The sequence below is a fragment of the Diplotaxodon limnothrissa genome, linkage group LG12 (genome assembly GCF_057381915.1).
Source record: "Diplotaxodon limnothrissa isolate DT_005_m linkage group LG12, D_limnothrissa_male_GT1.1, whole genome shotgun sequence".
In the NCBI taxonomy this organism is placed as follows: Eukaryota; Metazoa; Chordata; class Actinopteri; order Cichliformes; family Cichlidae; genus Diplotaxodon; species Diplotaxodon limnothrissa.
Window position 1 is genome coordinate 16,127,545 of NC_140607.1, and position 26,971 is coordinate 16,154,515.

The following is a 26,971-nucleotide window of genomic DNA, read 5'->3' on the forward strand; positions in this document are numbered from 1 at the left end:
CTCCTGACCGGGTCATGTGTTCAGCATCAGTTACCGTAGCAATTTAGCCAGGTAAAGAAGAGAGGCACCTTCGGGGACCCTGAAAACTCTGACTCGAGTTACCTCTGGTTGCCCTGTGTCATGTAGGAGCCGTCTTCTTTCATACCAAAACAATCCAGTAGATAAACAGCACTGCAGGCCGAGGAGGAGAACATGTATATTTGATCAGGGGCGAACTTTCTGTTTAAAGCAGGTCTTCCTGAAAAAGTCTAATTCTTAGGATAACATTAGTTTTGGCTATTATCTGAGCCTGAGAATGGGGGAGGAAAGCCGGGAAGAGATGCATTATTTTACATATTAATGAATATTACATAATGAAACAGTGACTGGCACAGGGGCAAATGAGTCAGGTTAAATTAAGACTGAGGTTTCTGGTTGGGAATGTAACAAAAAAACAACTGCAGGCAGGATTCATCTACATTTCTAATTGTCTCGCTTTCCTGGAGGCAGTTTATCTGAGCGGCAGGAAAGGGTCAGTAATACGAACAAGCTTATATCTCTGTAGCATTAACAGTGGAAACAAGTGGATAATTGGTTTTGTGGGGAAGGAAACGAAGCTACAGGAAATTTCAGTGCTATCATGTGGATCTGAAATATAATAAGCATACTCTTTTAATGGTTAATAAAATAAAAATAAAAACACACTTCAAGTGTAAGAATTGACTAACACTATGGTGCATACACACTTTATACTTAAGCTGTCCAGCTCAATGTGGCAGTCTTCTAAAATCGTACACAAACAGAGGGAAGGATATGTTGGGCATGTTTGGTTTGCTCACCTAAAACTGGAATGTTTACAGCAGGCAGTAAAAATAGGCTCATATGCAAACGAGACTGGAAAATAAACCTGATATTGATTAGCATCGGAGCTGGAAAAACAATCCGCAGTCATCCTGTGATTTCTTTAAATGACTGCAGCCTGTCTTTAGTGTTGCATTGCAGTCTGCATTGATTTGATTTTCACTTTATTTCTATATCTGCTGAGCACTCCAACAAAGGAGATTAAAGTCAGGAAATCTAATCTAACATAGTTTTAGCACCTGCTAAAGTGGGCTCAGAGGAAGCCCGTGCCTGGAAAGCATGGAGCTGTGCAGTGTGAACACATTTCAAATTTATAAAAAAAAAATAAACACAGAGAAAATAAATACTCCATACACAACATACATTACAAAAAAAGAAAACAAACTTATGACCCATCAAAGGTTTTCACACAAAGTATTGCAGGAAATTTTTGTTCGCGGCTATGCTTGTCACATTCTACCTGTTAAATAACACTTTCAGCCTGAGTGTGATTGATCTCTCTCTCTCTCAGCATTCACAGTGAAAAGCAACAGCTCCGGTATGCTGTTCAGTGCAACCGCCAGAGAGGAAAAAAAGTAGATCTGAATGTGCTATGGTCACTGGTCCGTGAGAAAACAGTGGTACTGCCACACATTAACACAGACTGCCGAAAACTCACATACACTCTCAAACTCTCAGAGCTCTCCTTTGACACAAAAGAAGTTGTTGCATTCCTCTGGCTACCAAAGATGAGTCTCCCGGATCTCAGAGATGATGTTATTGGCTTTTTTAAGCGCCTGAGAAAGAAAGAAAGAAAAAAAGAAAGAAAGACAGAAAGAAAGAAAGAAAGGCTGGTTAAATTGCTGGCATTAAGACCGCAGAGAAAAGAAAAAAAAGAAAAAGAAAAACAACTAGCTGTTCCACGATGTTCAGAACCCATTCAGAGAACAAATTGCATCATCCAATTTTACCTCAAGCATTTGAGCAACCTCAGTCCGCTGCTGTGCTGTGTCCTGTGACTCAATGAGCAGCTCCTGGAGCAGTGGCTGTTTGTAAAGCTGACCCACCAGCTCACTCTGCAGATGTTCTTTCACGTAGTTCACCAGGAAATGCATCACTGTCTTGGGCACACTGTAGACACACAGATCGATGATATTTACACTAGGGCTACTATTCTGAATTTGCATGCTTCCACCAACCAAGAAAGCTGTAGTCTGACTAGAAACTAGGGCGAGGGACTCCAGAGTTAGAGCTGAGTCCCTGTTCAGATCATTACTGCTGATTTATTTTGTGCTTAATCTCATATTTAAAAAAAGAAACAACTTCACTAAACTAATATTAAGAAACACTGATTTGTATGTATGTAGCAGCTGTATGAGAACAGACATCACTGCAGGAATCAACATCTGCACACTTATTCTCTAACAGAGCACCACAGTTAAGACAGACACATACAAAATAAACAAAAAAAAACACCCAGAACAAAAACTCTTATTGCTAATGCTGATATATTTAATCCCCTTACAGTAATTGAAGTAAAAGTAGGGAAAACAGTGCATGAGTTAATATCCACAGAGACTAAATCTAATATCCTCACTAAATGTGTCACCCTCTAGTTTACATGTAAATATAACCCCTGCATCTTTTTTAGAGGAAAAATAAAAGCTCTCATTATATAAGAAGCCTTTGTTCATGTAGTTAGACTGCTCTTTCAATGCAGCTCTTTTATCTAAGTAACAACTGATAAGATAAAAGGTTAACAGCTGCTAACCCTGAGCCACACTGACAGCACCATCAGGCACATCTAATTGTGAAGTTAATACACGCACGCAGTGGCACGCTTGCTCTCGGTGCCCTGCGGCCAGGCAGAAAAGATGCAAATGAGGGAAAAATCTGATGGATTTCATTAAAAAACAACATTTTCATCTGACCAATACATATCAGCACTGATCTAACATTAAAAGTGTTGGGAGAAGAAGAGCATCACGATACGTCTCACCTGAACAAACACAGCTACAAATGTTACACCTGAGCTGACATTTAGACTTGTACGCCTGTCGTTCAGGAAGCCTGAACACACTTTTCTGAACTTTTGACTGAGTGGCTAAGCTGCCTGTTGGAGCCAAGCCCACCCCTGTCCATAGATAAAACCAGTCCATGCAGGCAAATGCAAGTAAATGGACTTAAACTGCATCATTACTTTAATATAACCGGAGCAGACAACATTTTATATACGAGCGAACACTTCACCCAGACTTTCAGTCAGGGAACATTTCCCCTAAGGAATAAATCAGAAACTGCTCTCTGAACACAGATCGTACAAGCACTCGCATTAAGCATCATCAGGCAAAAATCCATCAGCATGAGCTCCTTCTGCACCAAAATACAGCTCCGCGGGAACCACAGTGGTCACAGTAGTACTCTCAGACCTTGAGGGAGGATTTAGCAATGTCATGTTTGATGGTATGAAATGGACAGTGACATGGCTGCGTGTTAACTATTTAAAGTTCAGGCTCAGTGTTTTAATGGGTCAGATAGACAGACAGCCTTCAGATTTTTGTGTTACTGATGTAAAAGTCTCTAATGATATTTGGTTAACCACTGATCAGTATCATCAATTCAGAAATGGCCAAGATATATGATCTACTCTTTTATCTAAGAGTTAAGGCCACACGGAGCGCTTTCGGAAAACACAAAGAATTTCCCAAAGTTTTTGGATCCAAACCTGTCGTCTAACACAGCGGTCCCCAACAATTTTTGCGCCACAGACCAATTTAATTTCAGACAATATCTTCACGGACCAGCCTTTAAGGTGTTGCAGATAAATACAACAAAATAAAATGACCAAGACAAAAACTGTGGTATTTTGCAAATATAATAATAAACACGAATCCACTGTGTAGTTGTGTAAATTTATTAGCAGCGTCCTTCTGAAATGCGCCAACAACACTGAGAGTAACATAAGACCCAGGGAAACCGAGTTAACGATAAAAACCATAAATTTTACACCCGAGCCTCAACTCTCGCGGCCCGGTACCAAACGACTCACGGACCTACAGCGCACTTGCTGGAAAATGCAGTGGTCTGATTGGTAAGCGAAGTTATGCTGCCGGCCCAAAAAATATTTTTAACGCTCAAAACATTTGAACAAATACATGTCCAGTGTATAAAAGCCTTTAAGCTCCTGAATAATAACCAGAGAAGTGGTTTTACAGAATGCTGTCACAGCAAAGCTGAACTTTGATCTCAATTAATCATTTTGTCCTATAAGAGACAACATAATTACCACATGAATTATTGCGAGTTCAGTAAGGTCATGTCACTTTTGACCAACTTTATTCTAACTGAATGTTTGTGCCAAATTTGAACTAATCAATAGCAACAACTGAGCTTTGAACGTGATGTAAAGGGGAAGTAGGGTCCCCTGAGGTGCTCTGGATTTGTGCCAGTCAAACCTGTCTTGGATGCTCTTGCGGACAATGAGGAAGTAGCTCTTGATGAGACGCTGGATGACCTCACAGTCCCTCTGCTCCCTCGAGCTCAGCTTTCGGGACACTGGCACAGCCTGACAGAGAGAAGGGCCAAGCAAAATATTAATACTGACCATCTGCAATGACTTCAGTGCTTTGTCATACTGCTAATCCCGCTACTCACTGTGTCAAGGAGATTAATGGCCTGGCCTTTGCTGGGGCTCCCAAAGCCTGCAGCTGCAGCCTTTTCTTCCGTGACCTTCTCGTTCTTCCAGCGCTTCCCTCCGTCAAGAGCCTCTGCCTGAAAACAAGCAACTCAGAGGGTAAAAGACGGGTTTTTTTAGGCTGGGATTCCACTAAAAACTCTGAAAGTGGTTTTAATATTTAATTATGAATTACACTTCAGCTTTTAAAGAGCACAGTGTCTGCTGTTTAGCCAAGCAGAAAAAAAGTCCCTGCAGTGAGAAACAAACTACTACCTGCTGACTGTTGACAGATGCGGAGACCTGCGCCGCATCCGTGAAGTCTGGATGCTTTGTGTTGATGTAGGCAAGCTCTATTGCTACTAAATGATGGACCTGAAAGTAAAAAAAAAAAGCAAAAAAAAAAGCATCCAGTGGGATGACTAATATAATTAATATAAAAATGATGATCTTGCTTAAGCTGTGGATTACCATTTCATTAGTAATCGGCAAGCGTTTCCGCAATAATCCAGTCACTACTTCCACAATGGAATCGTGCAGCTTGGGAAATCGAAGAAGCTCCTTAAAAATGCAAAGACACGCTGTTTTTTAACACGGTTCTGTAATAATTACTGCGGCACTATTTTCTTTATTCAACCATGTGTAAAGTGCAATATGATCTGTGGTCCCACCTGTGTACTGAAGGAGGAACAGTGCTGGATGATCCGCTGCAGCTCTTCATGAACCAGCTCCACGCAGCGCAGACTGGGCTCCTCTAGACGCTTAATTTGCCGCTTCACCAGCAGCTCAAAGGACACCTCGGGCACAAAAAGTGCTGGCCGTGGGCCCTGCAGGGCAAATATCATACATACATACAAACACAAATACACACCAGCTCCAGACTTGACTAGAATTAGGATTTAGTAGAGCTACACAAACAGAAGCGAGAAGAAGCTTACAGTAGCATTACGGATAGCAGTGAGGATATCGAGATCAGTCAGGCCCGCCAGGGGGTCGATAGACTGCAAGGTCCGGCCAAAGGTCTCGTGGAATATGTAACAGATCCGAGCACCTCCACAGCTGCAGAAAGAAGAGAAAGGTGAAAGTTGTGATATCAGTGCTGTGTCTCAGTCCTGCGTGTCAGCAATGCTAGCTGTGCCAAGCTTAAATGCAGTCAACCAAAAAGGGTCAATATTTGCTCCCCATGTATTTTAATGAATTAATCATCAAATGGTAAAAGCTGCAGAGTGGAATGTGCCAACGGAAGATGCTGATACCACTTTAGTTTACACCTACATTAGCACGAGGACATTACTCTCATGACGCTCGTCAAATGTCTCGATGCAGTCTCAATCATCCAGGTTTGCAAATCCCAAAAAGTGGATTCTGTTCATCTGGGTAGTGCACCTACCCTTGTCGACCCTTCTGTCGACAAGGGTAGGTGCACGGTTTCACTTAACCAGAAGGACTGTCGTGAAAAATTTTGTCACTGCTCACTGACAAAAATACTTATGAACCCCTACAACAAGACCCAGGTAGTGGTTACAGGAAGAGGGTGATAGATTGTCTGAAGCACTTAGATTAAGACAATGCTGCTGACCAGACCTCATACCACAGGCTACACCCAGGGGAAACTACACCAAGTCTGTATGGTTTACCTAAGATACAAAAACAGGGTGTACCTTTAAGACCAATTGTCTGCTCAGTCACGTATAACATCTCAAAGTTTCTGGCTTTGATCCTCAACCCGTTGATAGGCAGCTCTAAACGCTATATCCAGAACACTTTGAATTTTGTTGAGAAGCTTAGAGATGTCATAATGGAGGCAGATGAAACAATGGTCTCATATGATGTTACGTTTCTCTTCACTTGTGTTCCAGTCACTGAAGCAGTGAAGGTAGTTCATAAGAGATTACAGGATGACCCCAACCTCAGCAGCAGGACCACTCTCAGCACCGACCAAGTGTGTTTGTTTGTGGAACTGTGTCTTCATTCCACCTATTTCAAATACAAGTGTCAGTACTACAAGCAGAAACATGGGTGTGCCGTAGGTTCCCCAGTTTCACCCACTGTGGGCAACTTGTACATGGAAGAAGTGGAAAACGGGGCTCTGTTATCCTACCCTGGAACACCCCCAAGTCGTTGGTACAGGTATGTGGATGACACCTGGTTGAAAATCAAATCTCAGGACGTACCACAATTCACTGATCACAATAACTCGGTGGAGAAACACATCAAGATCACCATGGAGGTTATGAAGAAAGACCGCCTTCTTAGACTTTGAGATTTCCATTATTAAGGGGGAACATTTAAAAGTTGATGGGTAACGTAAAGTATTTAAGGTTTGACCCTCATCACCCACTGGAGCACAAACTGTGTGTCATAAGGACGCTACGACAAAGAGCGAACAGCATCGCCACAGATACAGTGGCCAGGGAAGCAGAAGAACATCATATCAAGAAGGCTGAGGAGGGGGCGTAATGGTATATTTTTCACGTTTCACCAGCTTACAGTGCTGTGATTGAAGCCATTCCCCACCTCTCTGTGAATAGTACTCAAGGCCATTGATCAGCTGTCATTGACCAATGGTCTTTGATCAGTGGCTGTTGATCAATGTTCATAACAATTTCATATTAATGATCAAGAAACTGACCTCATAGACCATTGTTCGTTAGTGGGCTAGCTTCAGTCATTATGCAAATGTCCTGTTTAAAAGGTTGGGGAAACCTGCAGCAATCAGCTGAGACTGAAGAAGTCACTTCAGTGAGCGACGAAACGTTTCTCTCACTGAAAACGTCCAGATGAACAGAATCAACCTTTTGGGACGCTCATCAAAGTAAGTTAAAATGCAGATTTGTGCAACAACTGCTGTGTTGAGCAGAAGAGTTAAGGCATTTCAGAAAACAAAAGCTCCACCAGGTGCCACTAGAGTGTGGTCAGACTCACAGCTCTGAGGTTTGTATGTGCCTGGCTGTTCCCTCTATGGTGTTGCAATAATCGCTGGCAAACTTGGTGACTATCTGTAGCAGGGTGGCACTGTGATCCTCTACGGGCTGTCCGTAGCTGTTGAGTCTTGCCTGGTACTGGGCACTCAGCACAGTCACTCGGGTTTTGAGGTCTGGCAAGCAGTCCCGGATGTGGTGCATGAGCAGCCTGCTGAGAGTTTTGGCCAGATAGCGAGAGCCAGCACGAGACACTAGCGAGGGATAGTGGCGCTGCAAGAAAGCCTGCTCATCCTTCATTGAGTCCTCCAGGCTTTTCTGAGTATTTATGTCATGCTGGCTCCTACAACAAGAAGAAAACAGCGAGTTCAGTAAGATAATCAGAATATTAATACTTTTAATTATAGATCAACAAGCAAGTTTGTTTCTTCCAAACCTGTTAACCACCCCGATAATCCCAAGCCTGACTGGAATGACTCGACCCAGAAGGACCTCCAGCGCATCGGTTCCTGCATCCATCAGGTCCAGCTTACTGACCACCAGCAGTGTTCGACGGCCTGACAGACACCAACACAACATTCACAGATCATTCAGGGTGAACGGTTCCCCCATTTAATCATTCTCTTTATCACCACAGCCAAAGGGAGCACATGAACATTCATTTTCCTGTCAGCAAGGTTTTTAAACTGTAAAGACAGGCTATATCAGTAGCATGAAATTACTTCTTTCGACGCATTTGATAATTTAAAAATGAAAGCATGTTATGTAACAATTTAAAAATGAAGCACGTCATGCAGTAAACACAGAGAGAGAGAGAGAAAATTAAGATAAATTCTGAGGAAAAAAAAAACCCTGTATAAATAATGTCTTACCATCTGTATCAACCTCACGAGCCAATTTTAGTGCATCAGATGTGGCCAAGTCAGAGTTGGCAGGGGACACTGCGAGGATAAGGCAGTTTGGATTGGAGATAAAGGACAAGATCATCTCTTGCACTTGAGCCTCGATGTCCTTTGGCTGGTCCCCAACAGGAACCTAAGACAACCACAGCACACATTCGATCATTATTAATGATTATCTAACGTCACTGTGTTTGCATAAATCATATCCAGTCAGCATCCCCGTCAAGAGGCTGAATCTACCTTAGTAATTCCAGGTAAATCAACCAGAGTGAGATTAAGAACTTTTGGAGAGAAAATCTTCAGATATATGGGCTCAGGACTGATCCCCTGGATATGAAAAACAGAGAAAGAAAATAATGAATCCAGTGGAAACAGCTGAACCTGCAGCATTACTGAGCGCACATCAAAGTGTTCTTCTCACTTTATTGTCGCCTGAACCTCGTTCAGTCTCTGCTTCAATTTCCCGACGAATTTCCTGAAAATCTGTGAAGATCTATTAAAAGAGTGAGAAAATTACACATCACATAATCCTAGCACACAATACAGAACCAAAGCAGTGTACATATTATTTGAATGCCTAAGATAAACAAACCTGATTCTTGCAGTGCAGAAATGTACCCCATTCTTCAGCTTTGAGACCTGAACAAATAGGAGTAAGTGTGAATTTTAACACAGATAAAACTAAGACTTTGAAGAGACATTATGCTAATTTGAATATAAGACAAAGCCACTTGTGTTCATACTAGACGCAGAAAGATCAGGCTGAAGAAAATGTCAGAAAAGAAATGAAGAAGTTAAACAAAGACAAGTGCATGCAGATCAAGTGTAGAGAGACCTGGGTAGCTGTTTTGGGCATTTTGCTTAATCCCATTTCCTGAAAAGCCAGTGAAGGAGAAGAGGAAGAAAGAGAGTGTTAGCAAAGCAAGACCATAAAAGGAATAGCAGTTAAAAACAGTGAGAAAAGGTGCACGTTAACTACTGCATGCAGTATACACTTTAATAACAACCTTCTGTTACTCTATTCTCCTCATTCTTCTGCATACCCTAACTTCCTAAACTTGACTTTGTTTTTTTTAAAGGAATATAACAGTGACAGATTTGTGTTTGTTTACCGTTCTCGATCTTCAGCCTCTCCTGCAATGGGGGGACATTAACAAGCTGCAACACCAGGGGTCGTCTTGTGACTATTCCTGATCCTCGAGGCAAGAAATCCCGTCCAACCAGGCTCTCCAACACAGAGCTCTTTCCACTGCTCTGTTATGACACATGATAAGACCAGTTTAACCCTGATACAGTCATCTGCAAAGTTTTCATGTAGTGTGGATACGCCATTGTGAATATAATAAAAAAAATAACATGAACCCAGTTTACAGCTTCAGCTACAGCATACATGACAGATGATGGAATGTTATAGATAAAAATTTGAGAAAACTGCATCACCATTGAGCTTTTTACTTCAAGCTCTCTTGGGCAAACTTTTTTGTCAATTCTTTAAGCAGCCTTCAGAATTAGTTCTCCAGGCTTCATGAAGGACATTCAAACCTCTTCTTCGGATGTTGTCTGCCTTTTGTTTTGTCAAGATGATACCACACTGCTTCAATTATGTTGAGGGTTGGCCTCTCCATACCTGATAGTGTTCCATTGTGTGTGTGTTGTATATCCAGGTAAACTTTTATTGCATTGGCAGTGTATCTGGGATCATTATCATCCTGAAAAATGAAGCCACCGCAAATCAGATGCTTTTCAGATGGCACTACATAGTATTAGTATTTATTTATTTATTGTCATTGTCAAGAACAATGAAATTGCGTTTGGGGCTTCCATACAACCCAAAAAAAAGAAGAAAATAATAAATACCCCTTAAAACCCAAGTGTACATATTTAACCCAGTGTGACTCCAATGCAATAAGACAATCCTTAGCAATAATGTTCGTAGAAATTCAGACAAAGACCTGAGAAACATGACAAAATACAACAATGCAACCCATTCAATATTATTGTACTGTGAGATATGATATCAGATATGATAGTTATCTATTTAAGAAAGAGGGGGGGGCAGGAGGGGGAAGAGAATAAAGATATGATGCACCAATGCAGACCAGTTCATTGCTATTAAGAAGTTGGATATGGTTATTGTCCGTGAGAGGGGGGCAGAGAGTTCAGGAGCCTCACAGCCTGTGGATACAGGCTGTTGGCCAGATGAGGATCAAAATCTGACTGCATTTTTCTGTGTTCATAATTTAATCAATTTTGATAAGACCACTGGCTGAAAATGCAGTTCTAAACCATGATAGAACTTCCACGGTTTTACAGTAGACACTCACTGTAGTGCCTCCCTCCTGACATCTCTGTAGATGATTTGAACCAAACATTTCAAATACGGATTCATCACACGATAAAACCTGCTGCCATTGATTTTCAGTCCAGTTTGTAATCTGGGATACCTCAGTGTTTTCTCCTGGTTTCCTTTCCTTAGGAATGGTTACCTGACAGCCACTCTTCCACTGACAACCCTGATGAGACTTTAGTGAATAGTCAACTGAAGGACCAGATGCATCTCTCAGGTTCTGTGTCAGGTCTTTGATGGATTTTTTTTCCTATTTCTTAAGGACATGACTTTCAGATGCAGTTCATCTGCTGTAGATATTTTTTTTATGTATACAAAGTTTTCAGCTCTTTTGGGATCTTTTTCACAGATAAAGAAATGGGAATAAAATATTTTCACTAACAAGATGCCCAAAGATACAACTCAAAGCATGTTCTGTAAGTTAGTTGTCTGCTATATTGCTCAGGCTTTGAGTTAGGGAATAAACAAATTAACTTAATGAACAAAACATTTCTGTAAAAAATGCTCAGGTACAAGGACTTGACTGAAAAGGAGTGAAAAAAGTAGGCAGTCTCCAAAGAAGAACTTTGATAGACCTTCAGAAAACCTGAAGAACTATTGTTCAAGACTACTTTAATTAGAAGACAGCCTGGCTGCTTGGAAACAAAATATAACGAAATCATGGGTAGCTCAGACTTTTGCACAGTACTTTAGATGCGTCCTAGCCTACCTGAGATCCAACCACGACTATCTGAGGTAACTGTATGATCTCCGCCCCCAGTGTTAGAAAGACCTCCTGCAACCGGTTGATGGTGGGAATGAGAGTTTCCATCCTTCCAACAGACGGTTGCTACATTGGGGTTGTTTTTTTTTTTTAAAATGAATAAATTAAAAACACAAACACACACACACACACACACACACACACACACACACAGAGCAAAGATAAAACAAACTTCAAAATTGTTAAAAAAAACAAAAGCAGTATAGCTTCGTCAGAGGGAGAAGTGGTCCTGATGAGAGGGGTGTAACACCACGCTCAATCCTCCCAGGTTAAGCACCAGTTTGAAGTGGCATTTTAAGATAAACACTGGTTACGAGTTGTCAACTACTGGGATGAAACCAGGTCTGACTAACAGTGCAACAAATGGTGGTGACAGCACAAACCGAGACACTCGATGTTATGTGCCAACTATAGCTTGCTAAATCTATTGGGTAAAGGAAGGAAGTGAAATGGATAAGCTAGCTAACTGCTTACACTCGCTTAGCTGCTAAAGAAACGGTACCCGATGCTGACCTCACCAATGTTCAAGATATATTCCTTCCTATCCAAGTTTCCTGTTCTTCATAGTTTGTATTAAAACAACGCGTTAACCCTTCATTCTACCCGAAATGTCATCCAAAATTAGCAGCATAAAGATACAGACCGTCAGTTGATCACATAGGCGGAACCGTATTACTCAGTCAATCCAATTGGTCAAAAATTTGAGTCACGAGGTTTCCTAGCATCTGATTGGCTGATATGTAAAGTCCCGCCTTGTGAAACCTCAAATCAAACCACACTGCTTATACATTTATATATTCTGACACTTAAAAAGCACACAAGAAAAGCGGAAAGATAGGCTTTTTTTCCCCCTGTGTTTTAATATCTGTATATATAAACATGTTATTTACATACAATGGCCATCAGTAAGTTACAGAATAAAACATGTATGAACTTTGCACAGATGGTTATAACAGGAAACACCCAGTCATCACGCAACCCAAATATTACTAATAAATACCCTCCATTAGAAGTTAGTGTCCCCTGGAATTTGTAGCAGCCAGAGATCATGTGAAGACAGCTTCATAAATGGACTCCTTTGTATTCAGATATTATGTGATCAGGTCGAGGTTACTGTGCCACCAATGACAAGGGCCAATTTCAAGAGGCCAAGTTTTCTCATCCAAGATAAGAAAGCCCTATTGCTGAGATAAACAATCAGTGTTATCCATGCTCACCCTGGGGCTCTCTGTAAGAAAAATGACATTGTATTTTTCACAGTCTAACACTCTGAACACCGTATGCATGTCAAAGCACTGAGCGTCTCTCAAACAACAATTGGAAAAAAACAGCTTCAAGCTATGCATTCTTAGTCCATGTATGAGGTGTCCATGCCCTCGCCCTCCGGATGAAGCAACCTCCCCGCTAAGCGCTCAATGTCATCGAGGCTAAGCTGTCGAAGGGAACGTTCATAGTCCTTGAGAAAAGAAAGAAAGTAAAAAAGAAATAAAAACATATTGAAAAGTAGCAGGTTAAAAACATTTCAGTGCATTTATTTACAACATGTTCTGGCTTAGAAATAATGCATGAAGGACTGGAAGCATGACCTTCAGAAACATTTTTGTTGCTCTTAAAAGGAGTTTGTTAAGTCCAAAAAGTGTAGACGCAAGTGGAGGTAAGCTAATTTTCAATTTTGACTGTTTGTTTTGTAATGATGTTAAAATTATTTGCACGCAAATAATTAAACAATTTCAGGATAACAACAGAATTTGGCAGCAAAAGGCCAAACTAGATTTTGCTTCATCCCCCCCCCCCCTTCAAACACACACGCATGTCTGGCTGCTACTGGTCTGAGTTGTTCAATTAATTATTTAGCCCAGCATAATTAGTGGCTCCATAGTTTAGTGGTTTACATATTTGCCTAACAAGCGAAAGGAGGAGACATGAATCCCTTTGGGGTTTCGTTGGGAAGGCATGCAGAGCTACCTGCTGTGGCAACGCCTCGTGAATGAGGGAGCAGCTGAATGTAGCTTCTAATTAGTGAGCACAGTTGGATGGATAGGAGCTGATCAACTAACAAACTCAAGAGTAGGGCTGTTCGATATAAGGATATATATCGGATGACAATATAAAAACATCTATCGTTTCATTTTACGCTATCATTTGTTTCGTGGTGTCGCAAAATAAACTGTTTACGGCAATATTTTTTCATCGTTTTGATGGTCACTATATTAATTTCTTAAAGTTATCTCTTTCTCTTATATTTAATATAACCACACTATGGACAGACAAGCGCCTGTTTTTATGCGTTGTCGTTAGCAACAACGACAGTAAAACCATTGCGTGTCCGCTTGTTTATCTTCCACATAAACCTTTCACAATAAAGCTCAAGATCCTGTTGAGACTTTTCAAAATAAACTTAATCACGTAAAAGAGTATGCAGAGTACTTAAGGATGAGAAGCAAAAAAGTGCTGACAGGTGCTAAAAAAAAAAAAACCTTAGACTCAAACGTTAGAACAGGCTTTTCCCTGCAGCACGCCGTGTAATAAATACTCACAAAGAAAACAGCGGCCGTTACAACTTATGTCTAAAAATGTGTAGTTTCATGCATCGGTTAAAAACACTCGACTCCAGGTACACGACGCCCAGCTGGAAACACTTTACGCAAGTCGAGCTGCCCGCGATTCTCAGAATGTACAGAAAATGTAAAATTTTTGTGATTTATATCGTTATCGGATGATAAATGTCTTATATCGGGATATGAGATTTTGGTCATATCGCACAGCCCTACTCAAGAGTTGTCAGTACACCGACTTTCTACAGTAAAATCCGTTCTCATTAAAAGATAAAAGCATTATACAAATATTGTAGTAATTATTAATAATAGATTTCCAGAAATTAAATTAGTATCTCATTGTTACCACTACATGTTCATAAATCATCCATAACTGGCCCTTTCAACTTTAATATTTTACATTTATTAAATATGCACAGCTGTCAACTTGTGTGACGAAAAAAAATAGATGATGCTGCATTTATATACCTTAATAAGCTGTTCATGAACCTTTGCTGCATCTGCCGGACTAAAGTGTCTAGCAAGTATAGTGGAGATGGTCTGCCATACTCCTCCCTGTGTGCTGCTTCCGCTGCTGGTGCTGCTACAGCTACCACCGCCGCCTGGTGCTGCTGTCCCTGAAGCTGCAGTCCTCTCTCCCACGGGACGGATTACCAGATTCAATTTAGCTTCAGGACCAATAGAGTAATCACTCAGTCTGTGTTCATCTGAGGGAGAGTGATATAATGTATTGCCATTAAAAATGTACATATGATGCATGCAGAAAAGTATTAACAAATGCTGCCATCAAATGTGGCACTGTTGCCACATCTACCTGCTAGAGCTTTCCCTTTGTAGAGTAACCGTTGTTGGTTTGCTGGTATGTTGAGACGTTCAGATACAAGCTCCTTCACTGTGGAGACCTTTTCGTCTTCAGTCACCTGGAAGATAAACAACCCAATCATGTAGTACATGTGTAATTTAAGAGCATGACGCTAGCTGTTTTCTTTCTGTGCAGCTGAACAGCGTTTAAATTACACAGCACACAGTGCTGTAAAAGAGTATTTGTCCCATTCTTGATTTCTTGTTTTTTGGCATATTTTGAACAAAACAAAACAACACGCACGCACGCACACACACACACACACACACACACGCCTATCTCACATTTGCCAAAAAGCATCTTGATGATCCCCAAAACTTTTTGGGAAATATTCTTTAGACTGACGAGAAAAGAACTGAACTTTTTGAAGAGTTTGAGTTCTGTGTTACATCTGGTGTAAAACACAGTGGAGGTAGTGTGATGGTGGGGCTGCTTTGCTGTTTCGAGACCTGGAAGACTTCGTGTAATTGATGGAACCATGAATTCTGCTCTATCCTTCAGGATTTTCTGGTAGAATGTCCGGTCATTAGTTTGTCCCCTAACACTCAAACGCCTTTGGGTTATGCAACAGGATAGTGACCAAAAACACAGCAGCAAAAAACAGAAAGGGGATATAAATAAGTGACATCCCCGCTTTGTACTGACCTTTGTAGAGGCCCCTTTCTCTAAAAAATAAATAAATAAAGTGCACTCTGGCTAACATTTTAAACGAAATGGCTGTAATCACTGTAATAGCGTAGATGTTGTGCATGGAACCACTTCTCTGCTGAACACAGAATTTTTAAACAATTTTAGAAAAAAAAAATCCAGTTTGTGCTTCATAATGTTTTAAAAATTAGCTTTGTGAGAGACAGACTGAGGCTAAAGCTAACTGACAGCTATATTGGTCTTACTGCACGAAAAAGTGTTTTCCTAAGATAGGACTTCCCCTTTTTTTTCTTTACCCGAAATCACAAAGACCGGCTTCAAATGCTACTAGTCAGCTGTTGTCAGGCGAGATTGTATGCAACATCTTATCCAGGATTTGGCTAGCACGCCAGCCACTATAACATCAATGACTCTGAGGAGAAATGCCCATACAACCGGCTAGTGTAGGCTACAGTGTGTAGCACTGAATCCCAGTATTTCTGACAGGCTATTTTATTACTTCAAAAAAACATGCGTAGCCGTTTTTCTAAAGGCAGCTCGGCATGTGACATGCCAATGCTGGCTCGGCTAAACTGCTAGCTGCGATCGCAGTTAGCAAGAAGCGGTGAGCTAGCGCAGCGGTACTTCACTCACCTGTACGCTGCACTCTTTTCCTTGAAGCGGTTTCACCGTGAGGATCATTTTTGAATATGCTTTCAAAAAACAAAAAAATTACACAACAATAAAGATAAAGTAACAAAGCCTCCCGGAGTGTGCTGCTTCAGAGTACAGCTACTTTATCAGCTCGCAATTCTTTGCTTGCCAACGGCCCATTTTCTTCTCCCGCATCCCACTACCGCCGCGCGCTGGCCGGAGTGTGGCATGGCAGCTACACCAGCCTTCGGAGGAAAGTGTCATAACAACAAAAACAAACAATAATCCATTTATTTTCTCCTAATTATGCCGCAGTTGAATATTAAAAAGAAAAAAAAAGGATGGGAAAACTCAAAAAGGCTTACAACTTTGACTTATAACGCGGCTATTAGTAATATTATCAACAATGCTACACCAGGGCTAATTTATTACGTTTTTAAAACATTTTTTTCCTTTTTGTGTGTTTAAATAACACACAGGGAAATTGTGTTTAAATAAAGTGGACTAAGGCTGCATGACTCTAGCGTGTTTTTACTAGTATCGTGGTGAACACAGTAACTTATAACTGATTTTCCTATTAATGCCTCACATTATTGCAACATTATAGCGTTGTTACCATAACTCATCATCACATGTAGTTTGAAACTGTAGTTATCGGAAAACTACTTGCCGTCCAATTGCAGAGTAACATTTATTTTGTTACTTTATGCACCTACATCAAATACATATCAAGCCTTTACTGAGAAAATAAAAAACATGATATAAGGTAAAATTATATTAGGATGGCTGCACATCTGCTATGGAGAGAAAACGAATAAATCTTTGATCGGTGCACACGGCCAGCCTTTAACCTGCTTTATGATCGGTTGGGCATACAATCATTAACATGCATTGCACATTTTGCCGGATCCCCACCTACTCCCAAGGCTCAGGAACACCCTGAGGACCCCGTGACCCAGATGGGATCCGGTCCACACGTTTCTCATCTCACCCTCCCCGCATGGTTTCCACCGTGTGGGTCATGTGATTGCCTGCTGTCTGTGCCCAGCCCCGGCCAGCCGCGAGCAAGAGAGGAGAGCATCCTTCAGCTGGGCACTTACAGACGGGATGTGCACCTGTCGAGTGAACAGTCTGCAACCAAACCAGGCCAAAACACGCCGGTGAAAGAGACCCCCATAACGCCATACAGGCTGCGTGTGGTAAGTGATGTTTGTGTTCATTTGTTTGTTTATGGTGTGAAATATCGCACAGCATTAATACAGTTTGCGGACACAGCCTCATCTGTGCTAACAGACAGTCAATTAGAAACATAACAGCGTAAAAGCAGCAAAGATTTTTTTAAAAAAAGAAAAAATCATCGTGAAAGCATCAGCCACGCCTAACAGTCACATGGAAAATCCAATCTTATTTTTATGTTTTCATTCCTGTTAAGACTTTTGTGTGGGACCCAGCAGGAAGTTTGCACTAACATTTACTGTGCAAGCATTTCATTTCTACTTTCTTTCTATTTTGTCTTAATGTGGCTTGAATTATGTATAGAGATGCAGAACAATAGACTAGAGCTAATGCTTGCAATGTGGAGCTATACCTTACCTGTGACTCATTTGCAGTGAACATTAATGTGCTCATAAACATATGAACACACGTATAGGTGTGGAAATGTACAAGAAGCCCAAAACAGGTGGATCTATGCTCTTATCCAGGTAGAAGCCATTACACCTGAATGGATTAGCTAAATAATAAAGAGGTGTGTAGATCAAAATCAGACAGAGATCAAGTTTGTTATAGATAGATCCATACTGCATAGGAGCTGTAGGAATGTATATACTCTATGGATGGCTCTTTGTAAAAAGCATAGATGAAGTCTGCTAGTGTTTGCAGGTGATGGGGACACTTCGGGACCTTCAGTTTGCTTTGCAACTAAAGATTGAGGAGCTTCGCCAGAGGGACACGCTGATAGATGAGCTGGAGCTTGAGCTGGACACAAAGGATGAACTCATCCGGCGGCTGCAGGAAGAACTAGACCGCTACAGAACCACTGTCTCCCTCCCAGGATCCTCTGCAGTCAGTGCATGTAGGCAGTTTTGTGCTGTTCTAATAATTGCAAGGCTTATTAGGACTGATATAGAGTTCTGTTAAATTTCCCTGACTTTTTTTATTCTTTATTTTTTTGCTTCTACCTCAGCTCAAACTGATGACAACAAGAGACCCAGAAGGCAGACGGTGATTTGTGAGCCCCTCACTCTGGACCCAGTGACTCTTGCCTTGGTTTCACAGAGAAGCTGTGACAAAAGCCACGAGTAAGAGGACACAGTGTTCCCTTCAGAGCTACACCTGCTCAGATTGAAAAATTACATTCATGCATGTTCAAGGCTCACTGACTGCTGACTGCATGACTCATGATGAACCAATGCTTTTTTTATTCATTGTCAGACGCTCAAGCAATTGACACTGTTTAATAACTCATCCTCACCTGCAAATTTGATATCGTTTCCTCATGTCCTCAGGTCCCAGAGGCTGATTCGGGCATCATTTCTGAGAAACGACTTGCTGAAGCACCTTGATGAAGGAGAAATCAGAGCCATCATCGCCTGCATGCATTCCACCACCATCAATCAAGGCTGCTATGTTATTCAGGAGGGGACCGCTGGGGCTCAGGCTTACGTTTTGGAAGGTAAATCCTTTTTTCCTCTCACAATGGCCGCCATTAATCACACACGAGGATATTTATTAAGGCTTCCTTGAGATGTCAGATGCTTAAGGACAGACTGATTAAATGATGAGCTTGATCATATCTTTATATTTAAATTCTTGTACTGATAAGCAGAAGCAAATAGAAACGCAACAAAGTGACAGCGTGTGGAGCAACACATTTCTAGTTTGGCTTGAAATGTCAGCTTGAGCCTGAGGAGACGGAGAGGCTGTTTATCTCCGGTTGCCTTGCCTTTCTGTTGTTTGTGCTGTATATCTCTCTCAGTCTGTACATTATCTGACATAAAACCCACTTCTCTGCGTCGTCCTTCACCCAGTGTTTGTTTATTCGCAGAAGGGAGGCTGGAGATGATGAAAGATGGACTGAAGCTGCTCACAGTTGAACCAGAAGACATGTTTGGAGAGCTAGCGCTCCTTTACAACTGCACCCACACCTACTCTGTGTCAGGTATATCAAAGCTTTGCATCGGCTTCTTTATTTTATAATTGCACGCAGATGTCACAGGAGAGCTGTCAACCTGAAGAATTTCTCTGTGATTATCTCTGATTCGGCGAGAATATAAATAATTCTAGTTTAAGCGAATTTCACAAGCGGTAAGATTTCTGGCTGTGGCCTCGGACAAAAGACGCCTGTTGAATTCGAAATCAAAAGACCCTCTGAGATTTTACAACAGCTTTGCATGGCCTTCTATCAGATGTGAGGAATTTAAAGCATCCTTGGTTTTTGCCGCTTAACAAGGCTGCCTGGACCGCCACATCTCCTCCCTGCAATCCAGCATCTCAGCATCTTGCAAACATTTAAAAATAATCTTCTTATAAACGATCTCGATTTAATGACCGCTGCGTTGCAACCTCTCATCTGTGCTTTTGTGGTGATTTTTTCCCCCTCTTACAAGCAGAAACTGTGCTATCATTTCCTTTGAGGATCCGATCGCAGAGTCCTGTGGGAAAACCTTTTCAGCCGTGGCTGCGTGTGTCTGACCTGGTTTCACAAATAAATAGGCTGTGAAAATGGCCAGATTAGTTTAAATTGAAAAATCTGTCTGTTTTGTCTTGTTTGGTCCCAAAAGCATCCCATTCCTCCCCTTTTTAAAAAAAACTCCTTTCTTTGTCCTGCAACCAGGCAGCCTTTCCAATTCACTGTTCTACATTTGTCTGCTCTCTGGTAACAAAACTCATTTGATGTCTGCTCGCTGCTCCCCCTTGTTCCATGTACCCTCTTTTTTTCAATCCATTTAAGGCCTGTTGCATTTATCTCCTTCCTGACCTGAAATTACCTTTTTTCCCATCATATCTGGTACAAGAGATTAAATTAAAAACTAATGGCTGCACGCCGTGTGCCATACAAAGGTAAAGCGACAAAGTTTGGTTTGTATCCAAAAACAGGGAACTGAGACAAGGACTGCACCACAATAATCAGATGCTCGATCTTATTAGACTGTCTGGTGGGGACGTCGTCTTCCGTTTGCAGGAAGGTTCAGTGAATCAATCAATACTGGTCATTATTAATTAACGACACTCTCTTTCAAGCTCTATTAGAAAGAAAGATGGTGATGATGGCTGAAGGAAATTAGATTTGATTGATATCAACTGACCTCTGCAAGGAAAACAAGTATTTTTAGTTTTTACGATACACGGTAAGCATTTCTAATGAAATCCTGGCCTACTTACTGGCTGCACGTCCACATCCATCACAGGCAGCGTGAGTCTCGATAGTGCTTTCACTCATCTGTCACTGACACAGCGTTTTCCTCTGTGTTTTGATCTGCAGCACGAACGGACAGCAGGCTGTGGGTTGTGGATCGCAAGAGCTACCAGACCATAATCATGCAGAGTGGTCTCAAGCGCCTTTCCCATTCAGTGGAGCTTCTTAGCAGGTGAAAATCAGACTGATGCACATGGAGCAGCTCCAAAAAGCTGCTTTGATGGGCCGTGTAGGCTTTTACCTCTGAGCACGGTATCTGCTCATTGTCCTCATGCACCTACATGAGCTATTGCGGATGATATCCAGTGCTTTTTGTTTGTATCTGTGTGCAGCATTCCCTTCCTCCAGTCGCTGCCAGCAGATGTCCTCATGAAAATGTCGGATCTCATGGAAGAGGTACACTTGAAGTTATTTAACTGTGAAGCACACTAGTGTATCCAGCTAATAGATGAGGTGAATGTTTACATGCAGTGCCTCTATAAGTGCAAAGAAAGCTCTCTGGATGAACCCTTCTTTGTTTTATTGATATTTTTCCACTGGTCACACTGCTGTCGGTTTTCATTTGCCTTCCACAGACACATTACGCCGATGGCGAGTACGTCATTCGACAAGGGGCCACAGGAGACACCTTTTATATCATCAGCAAAGGCCAGGTAAAGTGTTCTGCTCTCATCCTGCTGCACAGATCAAGGGGGGCTTTCTGAGGAAAAGATTTACAGCCTGGATGACAGAAATGTCAAAGCAGTGGCGGAAATGACTTTATGATGGTGATAATTTACTTTGGTGCGTTGCGCTCATCACCATTACCTCTTTTTTCATTACATTTGACAGGTGAAAGTGACAGAAAAGGGGCAAGAGCAGGAAGAACAGGTAGTTCTTTCTAAGCTCTCTGAGAGACAGTGGTTTGGAGAAAAGGCTCTGTGGGGGTAAGAAGGAAAAAAAGCTCCTTCAGATGATGCTATAAAGAAATTTCTGCACATATAATGAAAAAGCACACACACACACACACACACACACACACACACACACACACACACACACACACACACACACACATATATATATATATATATATATATATATATATATATATATATATATATATATACATTGATAGTCTTGTGTTTTATTTTGTGATACTTTTGTGATACTTGCTTGTCTTCAGAGAGGACATTCGGACTGTGAGTGTGATAGCTGCTGGAGGAGTTACGTGCCTGGTAATAGACAGAGAGTAAGTGGATATTTTTTGTTCACAAACTGTAAGTGATTCAGCTGTCACATTACTCTCTGATTTGAAAATGTGCTTTATCTAACGTGAATATTCGTAATTGTCTGTACTACAGCACCTTTAAGGGCATCATTGAAGGCTTGACACCTGATTGCAGTCAAGAGGAGCAACAAAACAATGAACCTGAAGTCTAGTGAGGAGCGTTAAAACACTGTTTCATTTCTATATACAGAAGACCCAGAATAAAAGCTCACCCCTGTTTTCCTTGTAAGCAGCTCAGATGCGGATCCTACCCTCCTGTCTACTTCCACCTTAAGTGATTTCCAGATTATTTGCCCTTTGGGGGTCGGAGAGTTTGGTCACGTAGACCTGGTGAGGGTCAATCTGCAAGCAGCTCGCCCTCGGCGATGTGTCTATAATGTAATGCATTTACTTCTGTTCTCTGTAAGGTGCAACTGAAGAGCAAGACAAAGTGTCCTTTTGCCATGAGGGTCCTCAAGAAGAAGCTGATTGTCAGCAGTGGCCAACGAGAGCACATCCAGAGAGAAAGCCACATCCTAATGGAGACCTGCTGTTCATTTATAGTCAGGTGTGTCCCATACTTAGGTCTAGTAAAATATTGTTGATGCTGAGTAGAAAGATCTAAAGTAATTTTTATTTTCATTGATCACAGGCTGCACAACACCTTTAAAGATGCAGAGCGTCTGTATGTTTTGACAGAAGCTTGTCTTGGTGGAGATTTATCTAATCTACTCAAAGACAAGTAAGTACTTAAGAATAAACGGAATATTTGAGGCCTGTATTTGTAGTCCCACTGTGTTTCCTCACAGTAAAATATTAAATGGCCTGCACCTCATGTCAGCCACTTCTCCAAACTGTTTCAGAGGATATTTGGATGAATGGAGCACCAGGTTCTACACAGCTTGTGTTGTAAAGGCCTTGTCCTTTCTGCACTGTCAAGGTGTCATCTATAGGGACCTCAAGCCTGAACATGTTCTTCTGGATGAGCATGGTTATGCCAAGCTGGTACTACAATCTTAACGTCACGTCTTGTTAAATGAAATGTAGCAGAGGTGAGAGCAAATGTACTCATATCTGTCTCTTGCAGGTTGGCTCCAGGTGTCTAAAGAAGGTTGAGGTGGGTAAGAAAACGTGGACGTTTTGTGGTACGCTGGGCTACATGGCACCTGAAATCATCTCGAGCAAAGGCCACAACATGTGTGCAGACTTGTGGTCGCTGGGTGTTTTTGTGTTTGAACTTCTGAGTGGTAGGTAAGCTTTTCAAATTTTTGGACAACCCTCCTTTTTTTCCAGCATATTTTTCCGAATTGCAGATTGAAGTTATCTTGACGGCCACCTGTTCTCCTCTCCAGGCTCCCATTCAGCCACTCTGACCCCCTGAAAATTCTCACTGCAACAATTCGTGGCATCGATCAGGTCGACTTTCCAAAAACCATCAGCAGAAGTGCCTCCAGTCTCATAAAGAAACTGTGCAGGTGTGAATATGAGCCACTAAGCACAGTGTGAAAGCTTGGACAGATTTTTTTTTAAATTATTGTTATTTAGTGCTTTTTCACACTTTTTCCACCCTCAACACACAAAACCAGACAGAAACAGTGCAAGTGTGCTGTAATACCACCTCCTAAAGATGAGAAACTGATTATAAATTCAGCTTATTTGCTGGTCTGTTCAAGGAGCAATCCCTCAGAGAGACTGGGCAGTCAGAGAAATGGGGCCAGGGACATTCAGAAACACAAGTAAGATGATGGATTTTTGTTTTGGGTACTCTGGAGAGAAACATTGAGGCTCTGCTTGGAAACATGTTGTTATGATGTTCTGTTTTTATTCAGATGGTTTGAAGGATTCAACTGGGACGGACTTTGTGAAAGGACATTAACAGCCCCGGTTATTCCCAAAGTAAGGCAAATTCAATACTGGCTGTTGGTCTTTACAGCTTTTCATGTTAGTCATTTTTTTTATTTCTGTCTTTTTCAGGTCAAGCATTTTTTGGGAAGCGGTTCATTTGGCCTTTATACCGAGGACTCGGTGGAGCCGTGCACAGACTGGGATGATTTCTGAGGGATTTCTGTGAACCGGAAACAAAATCCTGTCAGACACTACTTCAGGTTTTGTCTCCATGAATAATTGACTACCCACAGACTTACTGCCATTACGAATTCATTACAGTTTAAGACAAAAAATATTTTCCGCTGTAACACTTGATGCAGCTTTTGTTTGATAAGTGATCCATACTGCCTGCTGCGCTAAGCCAAGACTGTTTTTTCTGTGTATCTGCATAAAACCTTTACACATTTCCAAACATAGCCTATAACTGGAGTCAAATCGAATCCAGTAAACAATAAATAAACAGATTCATTAATCAAATGAGCTGTGTCTTTCTATTCTTTCCTTTTAAATTTTGATTCATGAGATTCACTTTGTCAATGGTAGGCTGGGGGGCTGGGGGGACTGCACAATCACTTTTGATCCCTCCCTCAAATGCATGAATGCAATTAAGAAGTTACGTCAGTGTGGGCCCAGTCTTGCAGAAAAACGTCAAGGTCCGGAAGGAAAGGCAAACACACAGGAAGTTGTATAACTTTAATACAACTTTAAATTCAGAATGGGCTTTATTGGCCTAATAAGTGCTCGCACACAAGGAATCCGGCTCTATTTGTTTGTTTGTTTTTTGTTCTCAGTGGCAACATGACACAGGCAATAGCAACATATATCATATGTATATGTGTAATGGTGCAGTGTGCAAAGATGATGAAATAACTATCTATATATACCCTGCTTTGGTTAAAAATAAAGTGAATCAACTAATTGATATATATATATATATATATATATATATATATATATATATATATATATATATATATATATATATATATATATATATTGAAATAACAATTATTTGTTATTTATTTAATTATACATATAATGTGTTTTTCATATTATAACGTCTTTCCCCCCAGTGTTTCTCATCCTCTCTTAGAATAGAATAGAATAGAATAGACTAGCCCTTATTATCATTGTACATGTACAACTGTTTTCCTTTAAAGTCAGTGTGTTTGTATACAGTGTTTGAGCGCAGTCCTTTATTTTGAAGATTTGGACCGGAAACACAGGTTAATTGCGTTTAGCTGGACTGGTGGGCAAATTTCTGTGGACCTGAGGCAGGATTAAGTGAGGCTCTCAGTCAACGACCGTTTGGAAACCTGCGTTCACTCTGGTAAGTCTCTGTCAGAGTCTCTTTCTTCGGTAGTTTGTATTCAGACGTCTCAGCTCGATAAAGAAGCACAAAGCTAAACTGAGCAGGCTTAGACTGTGAAAAAAGGAAAGAAACAAAGTTTGGCTGCAGCACGCCGAGTTCCCATGCTGCCGAGCTGATAGTTGCAGATTTTGGAGGAATGTGAACAGGAATCAACCTGTTAACTTGTGAAAAGTTTTACGCAAGCAAAGAAAGATTTCTTTGAAAGTGATTCGAGGCAGCAGGAAAAATGTGCATCTGGTAAAAACATTTTTCTTAAACTTTTGTGTACTCCGTTAAAAACAAGCAAAAATGAAACATTTATGTACGTAAATCAAGTTGCATTTAAATACTGAACACCTGTGTTTTTTTTGCATGGGTTAAATATTAATAACTGAATATAGCATATAAGCTGTGAGCTGATTGGGAGTTTGTTTGAATGTATTGTGGATGTGAGAACAAGATAATCTTCTCCCATAAAAATTCACCAGCAGTTTACTCTTAATGCATTCCCAACATAGTTCAGATACACAGGTTATGTGAAATGAAATGGTGACAAACCAGAAAAATAATAATAATCGATTGGCATGGCCTTTTGTCGACTGAAAATGAAACCAGGGCTGTTCTGAGTGATTCCTTCCACCCAGTAATGAAAAGCTTCTCCCAATCGGCGTGGTTTCTTTTTCATTCATAAGGGGGTCACTGAATGCTTTTGAGTACGCATGTGATTACAGTCACATGCTCTGACCTTTGCAAATCACTAGATCGCAACTGAAGTCAACACCCGTTGGACCCAGGTGTTGGTGTTCACCACCACTATTATCAAAACACCAGTTGAAGGAAAGTGTCCCTCAAGTACACTTTCAAATACTTAGAGAATCAGTGCCGAGGAGCATGGAGGTCCAACTCCTTAATAAGATGCTTTATGCTGTTTTTCTTCTTTAATTTTCACTTTATAGCTTACTTAAAGCACCAAATATATTATTGATACTCACTTGACAGTTTTTGGGGTTGGTGCGGCGGTTAGCACTAACAAGGTCTTGGTTTCAAGTCAACCCTCAGTCTTGCTCCAAACAGTCCAGACAGGTGTATGTCAGCTTACTTGGTTACTAAGTCACCTGTATGCGTGAACGGTTTTCTGTCTCTGAATTAGCCTTGCAGTAGATTGACAGTCTCTCCAGGGTGTGTCCTGCCCCCTGCCCTGTGACAGCCAGGAAAGACTCCAGTCCCATCTGCAGCCCAGAATTGGATAAGTGGAAGATGTTGGCATGTTATGTTTTGTGTTTAAATTAATTAACATATTTCCAGCATGATGGTAAAACAAAAACTGAAACTAAATCAACACATCATTCAGTCATTAACATAAGATTTTAAAGTCGCACACGTGGAACCCTTTCTCATTTATTGGGGGAAACATGGTACTGTTTATCTGTGCGTTTCAGTGGTGGTAGGATAATGTTCTAAAGACGTGCATGTTCTTTTTTTCCTGTACCATCAGTTAATGATTCCAGATGTTTTCAACATTGTATTCCCCAAATCCAGTCTTACTGCCACAACTGTGATTTTTTTTATTTTTTTATTTTTTTATTTATTTTTTTATTTTTTTTTATTTTTTCCCCCCCTCACACTGAAAAATGTGAAGCTCCTCTAAGGAATATAAAAATAGTTTTTATAATTTTTCATCAATGGACTCAATGATCAGCACAACCTGAAAGCGACGTCCTGGTATATTAAGAGTGCTGTGATTTCCACAAAGCAAACATTATATCACATTTTACATCTGTTTACTATCAGAAGCCTATCCCAGCAGCACCCACTGGGTAAGAGGCAGGAAAGGTCATCTGCCTGTCAGAGAAACTTCTCAAATGCAATCGCATGAAAAAAAAAATGACGCGCTTGCTAACTTTAGAGTCTAGATTGAAGTGGAACTCGCAGAAGGAAAAGTCA

The 26,971-nt window shown here is 41.0% G+C and overlaps 3 protein-coding genes across 4 annotated transcripts; 1 reads left to right on the plus strand and 2 right to left on the minus strand.

Moving 5' to 3' along the window:
* Positions 1 to 1,435: 1,435 nt before the first annotated feature.
* LOC146621058 (dynamin-1-like protein) lies at positions 1,436 to 11,975 on the minus strand. Its single transcript, XM_085367208.1, has 18 exons — positions 11,939 to 11,975; positions 11,372 to 11,491; positions 9,428 to 9,569; positions 9,151 to 9,189; positions 8,908 to 8,954; positions 8,737 to 8,808; positions 8,556 to 8,642; positions 8,286 to 8,448; positions 7,850 to 7,970; positions 7,418 to 7,756; positions 5,431 to 5,551; positions 5,164 to 5,319; positions 4,964 to 5,053; positions 4,769 to 4,867; positions 4,474 to 4,590; positions 4,275 to 4,384; positions 1,791 to 1,950; positions 1,436 to 1,616 (listed from the first exon to the last, which is right to left on the minus strand). Exons 2-18 carry the CDS (start codon positions 11,471 to 11,473, stop codon positions 1,560 to 1,562), a joined length of 2,022 nt encoding a protein of 673 aa, XP_085223334.1. The 5' UTR covers positions 11,474 to 11,491; positions 11,939 to 11,975; the 3' UTR covers positions 1,436 to 1,559.
* Positions 11,976 to 12,279: 304 nt separating this feature from the next.
* Positions 12,280 to 16,272, minus strand: ubl4a (ubiquitin like 4A). The gene is made up of 4 exons (XM_085368093.1): positions 16,124 to 16,272; positions 14,795 to 14,900; positions 14,449 to 14,687; positions 12,280 to 12,881 (listed from the first exon to the last, which is right to left on the minus strand). The coding sequence occupies exons 1-4, from the start codon at positions 16,169 to 16,171 to the stop codon at positions 12,774 to 12,776; spliced, it is 501 nt and encodes a 166-aa protein (XP_085224219.1). The 5' UTR covers positions 16,172 to 16,272; the 3' UTR covers positions 12,280 to 12,773.
* A 1,735-nt stretch (positions 16,273 to 18,007) lies between these two features.
* Positions 18,008 to 23,847, plus strand: prkg1l (protein kinase cGMP-dependent 1, like). 2 transcript variants are annotated; one of them, XM_085368095.1, is made up of 19 exons: positions 18,008 to 18,197; positions 18,309 to 18,423; positions 18,631 to 18,797; positions 19,170 to 19,283; positions 20,607 to 20,712; positions 20,873 to 20,936; positions 21,116 to 21,193; positions 21,372 to 21,466; positions 21,706 to 21,771; positions 21,884 to 21,961; positions 22,044 to 22,140; positions 22,218 to 22,357; positions 22,442 to 22,531; positions 22,653 to 22,794; positions 22,877 to 23,040; positions 23,142 to 23,264; positions 23,463 to 23,525; positions 23,619 to 23,685; positions 23,764 to 23,847. In XM_085368095.1, exons 1-19 carry the CDS (start codon positions 18,008 to 18,010, stop codon positions 23,845 to 23,847), a joined length of 2,043 nt encoding a protein of 680 aa, XP_085224221.1. The 2 variants fall into 2 exon arrangements, with proteins under 2 accessions (XP_085224221.1, XP_085224220.1); XM_085368094.1 differs by having other exon boundaries at positions 18,008 to 18,192; positions 18,295 to 18,423.
* Positions 23,848 to 26,971: the final 3,124 nt, after the last annotated feature.

Coding starts and splice junctions, on each gene's coding strand:
- LOC146621058 (XM_085367208.1), bottom strand. CDS start 11,473: ATGGAAACTCTCATTCCCACCATCAACCGGTTGCAGGAGGTCTTTCTA. Junction 5,552..7,417: donor CACATACAAACCTCAGAGCT/GTGAGTCTGACC, acceptor TTCTTTCTGCAG/CTGTGGAGGTGCTCGGATCT. Junction 5,054..5,163: donor GTTCCTCCTTCAGTACACAG/GTGGGACCACAG, acceptor TGCATTTTTAAG/GAGCTTCTTCGATTTCCCAA.
- prkg1l (XM_085368094.1), top strand. CDS start 18,008: ATGGGGACACTTCGGGACCTTCAGTTTGCTTTGCAACTAAAGATTGAG. Junction 20,937..21,115: donor TGTCGGATCTCATGGAAGAG/GTACACTTGAAG, acceptor TGCCTTCCACAG/ACACATTACGCCGATGGCGA. Junction 23,526..23,618: donor AGGGACATTCAGAAACACAA/GTAAGATGATGG, acceptor GTTTTTATTCAG/ATGGTTTGAAGGATTCAACT.
- ubl4a (XM_085368093.1), bottom strand. CDS start 16,171: ATGATCCTCACGGTGAAACCGCTTCAAGGAAAAGAGTGCAGCGTACAG. Junction 14,688..14,794: donor CAAAGGGAAAGCTCTAGCAG/GTAGATGTGGCA, acceptor ACTCTCCCTCAG/ATGAACACAGACTGAGTGAT. Junction 12,882..14,448: donor TTCATGAACAGCTTATTAAG/GTATATAAATGC, acceptor TCTTTTCTCAAG/GACTATGAACGTTCCCTTCG.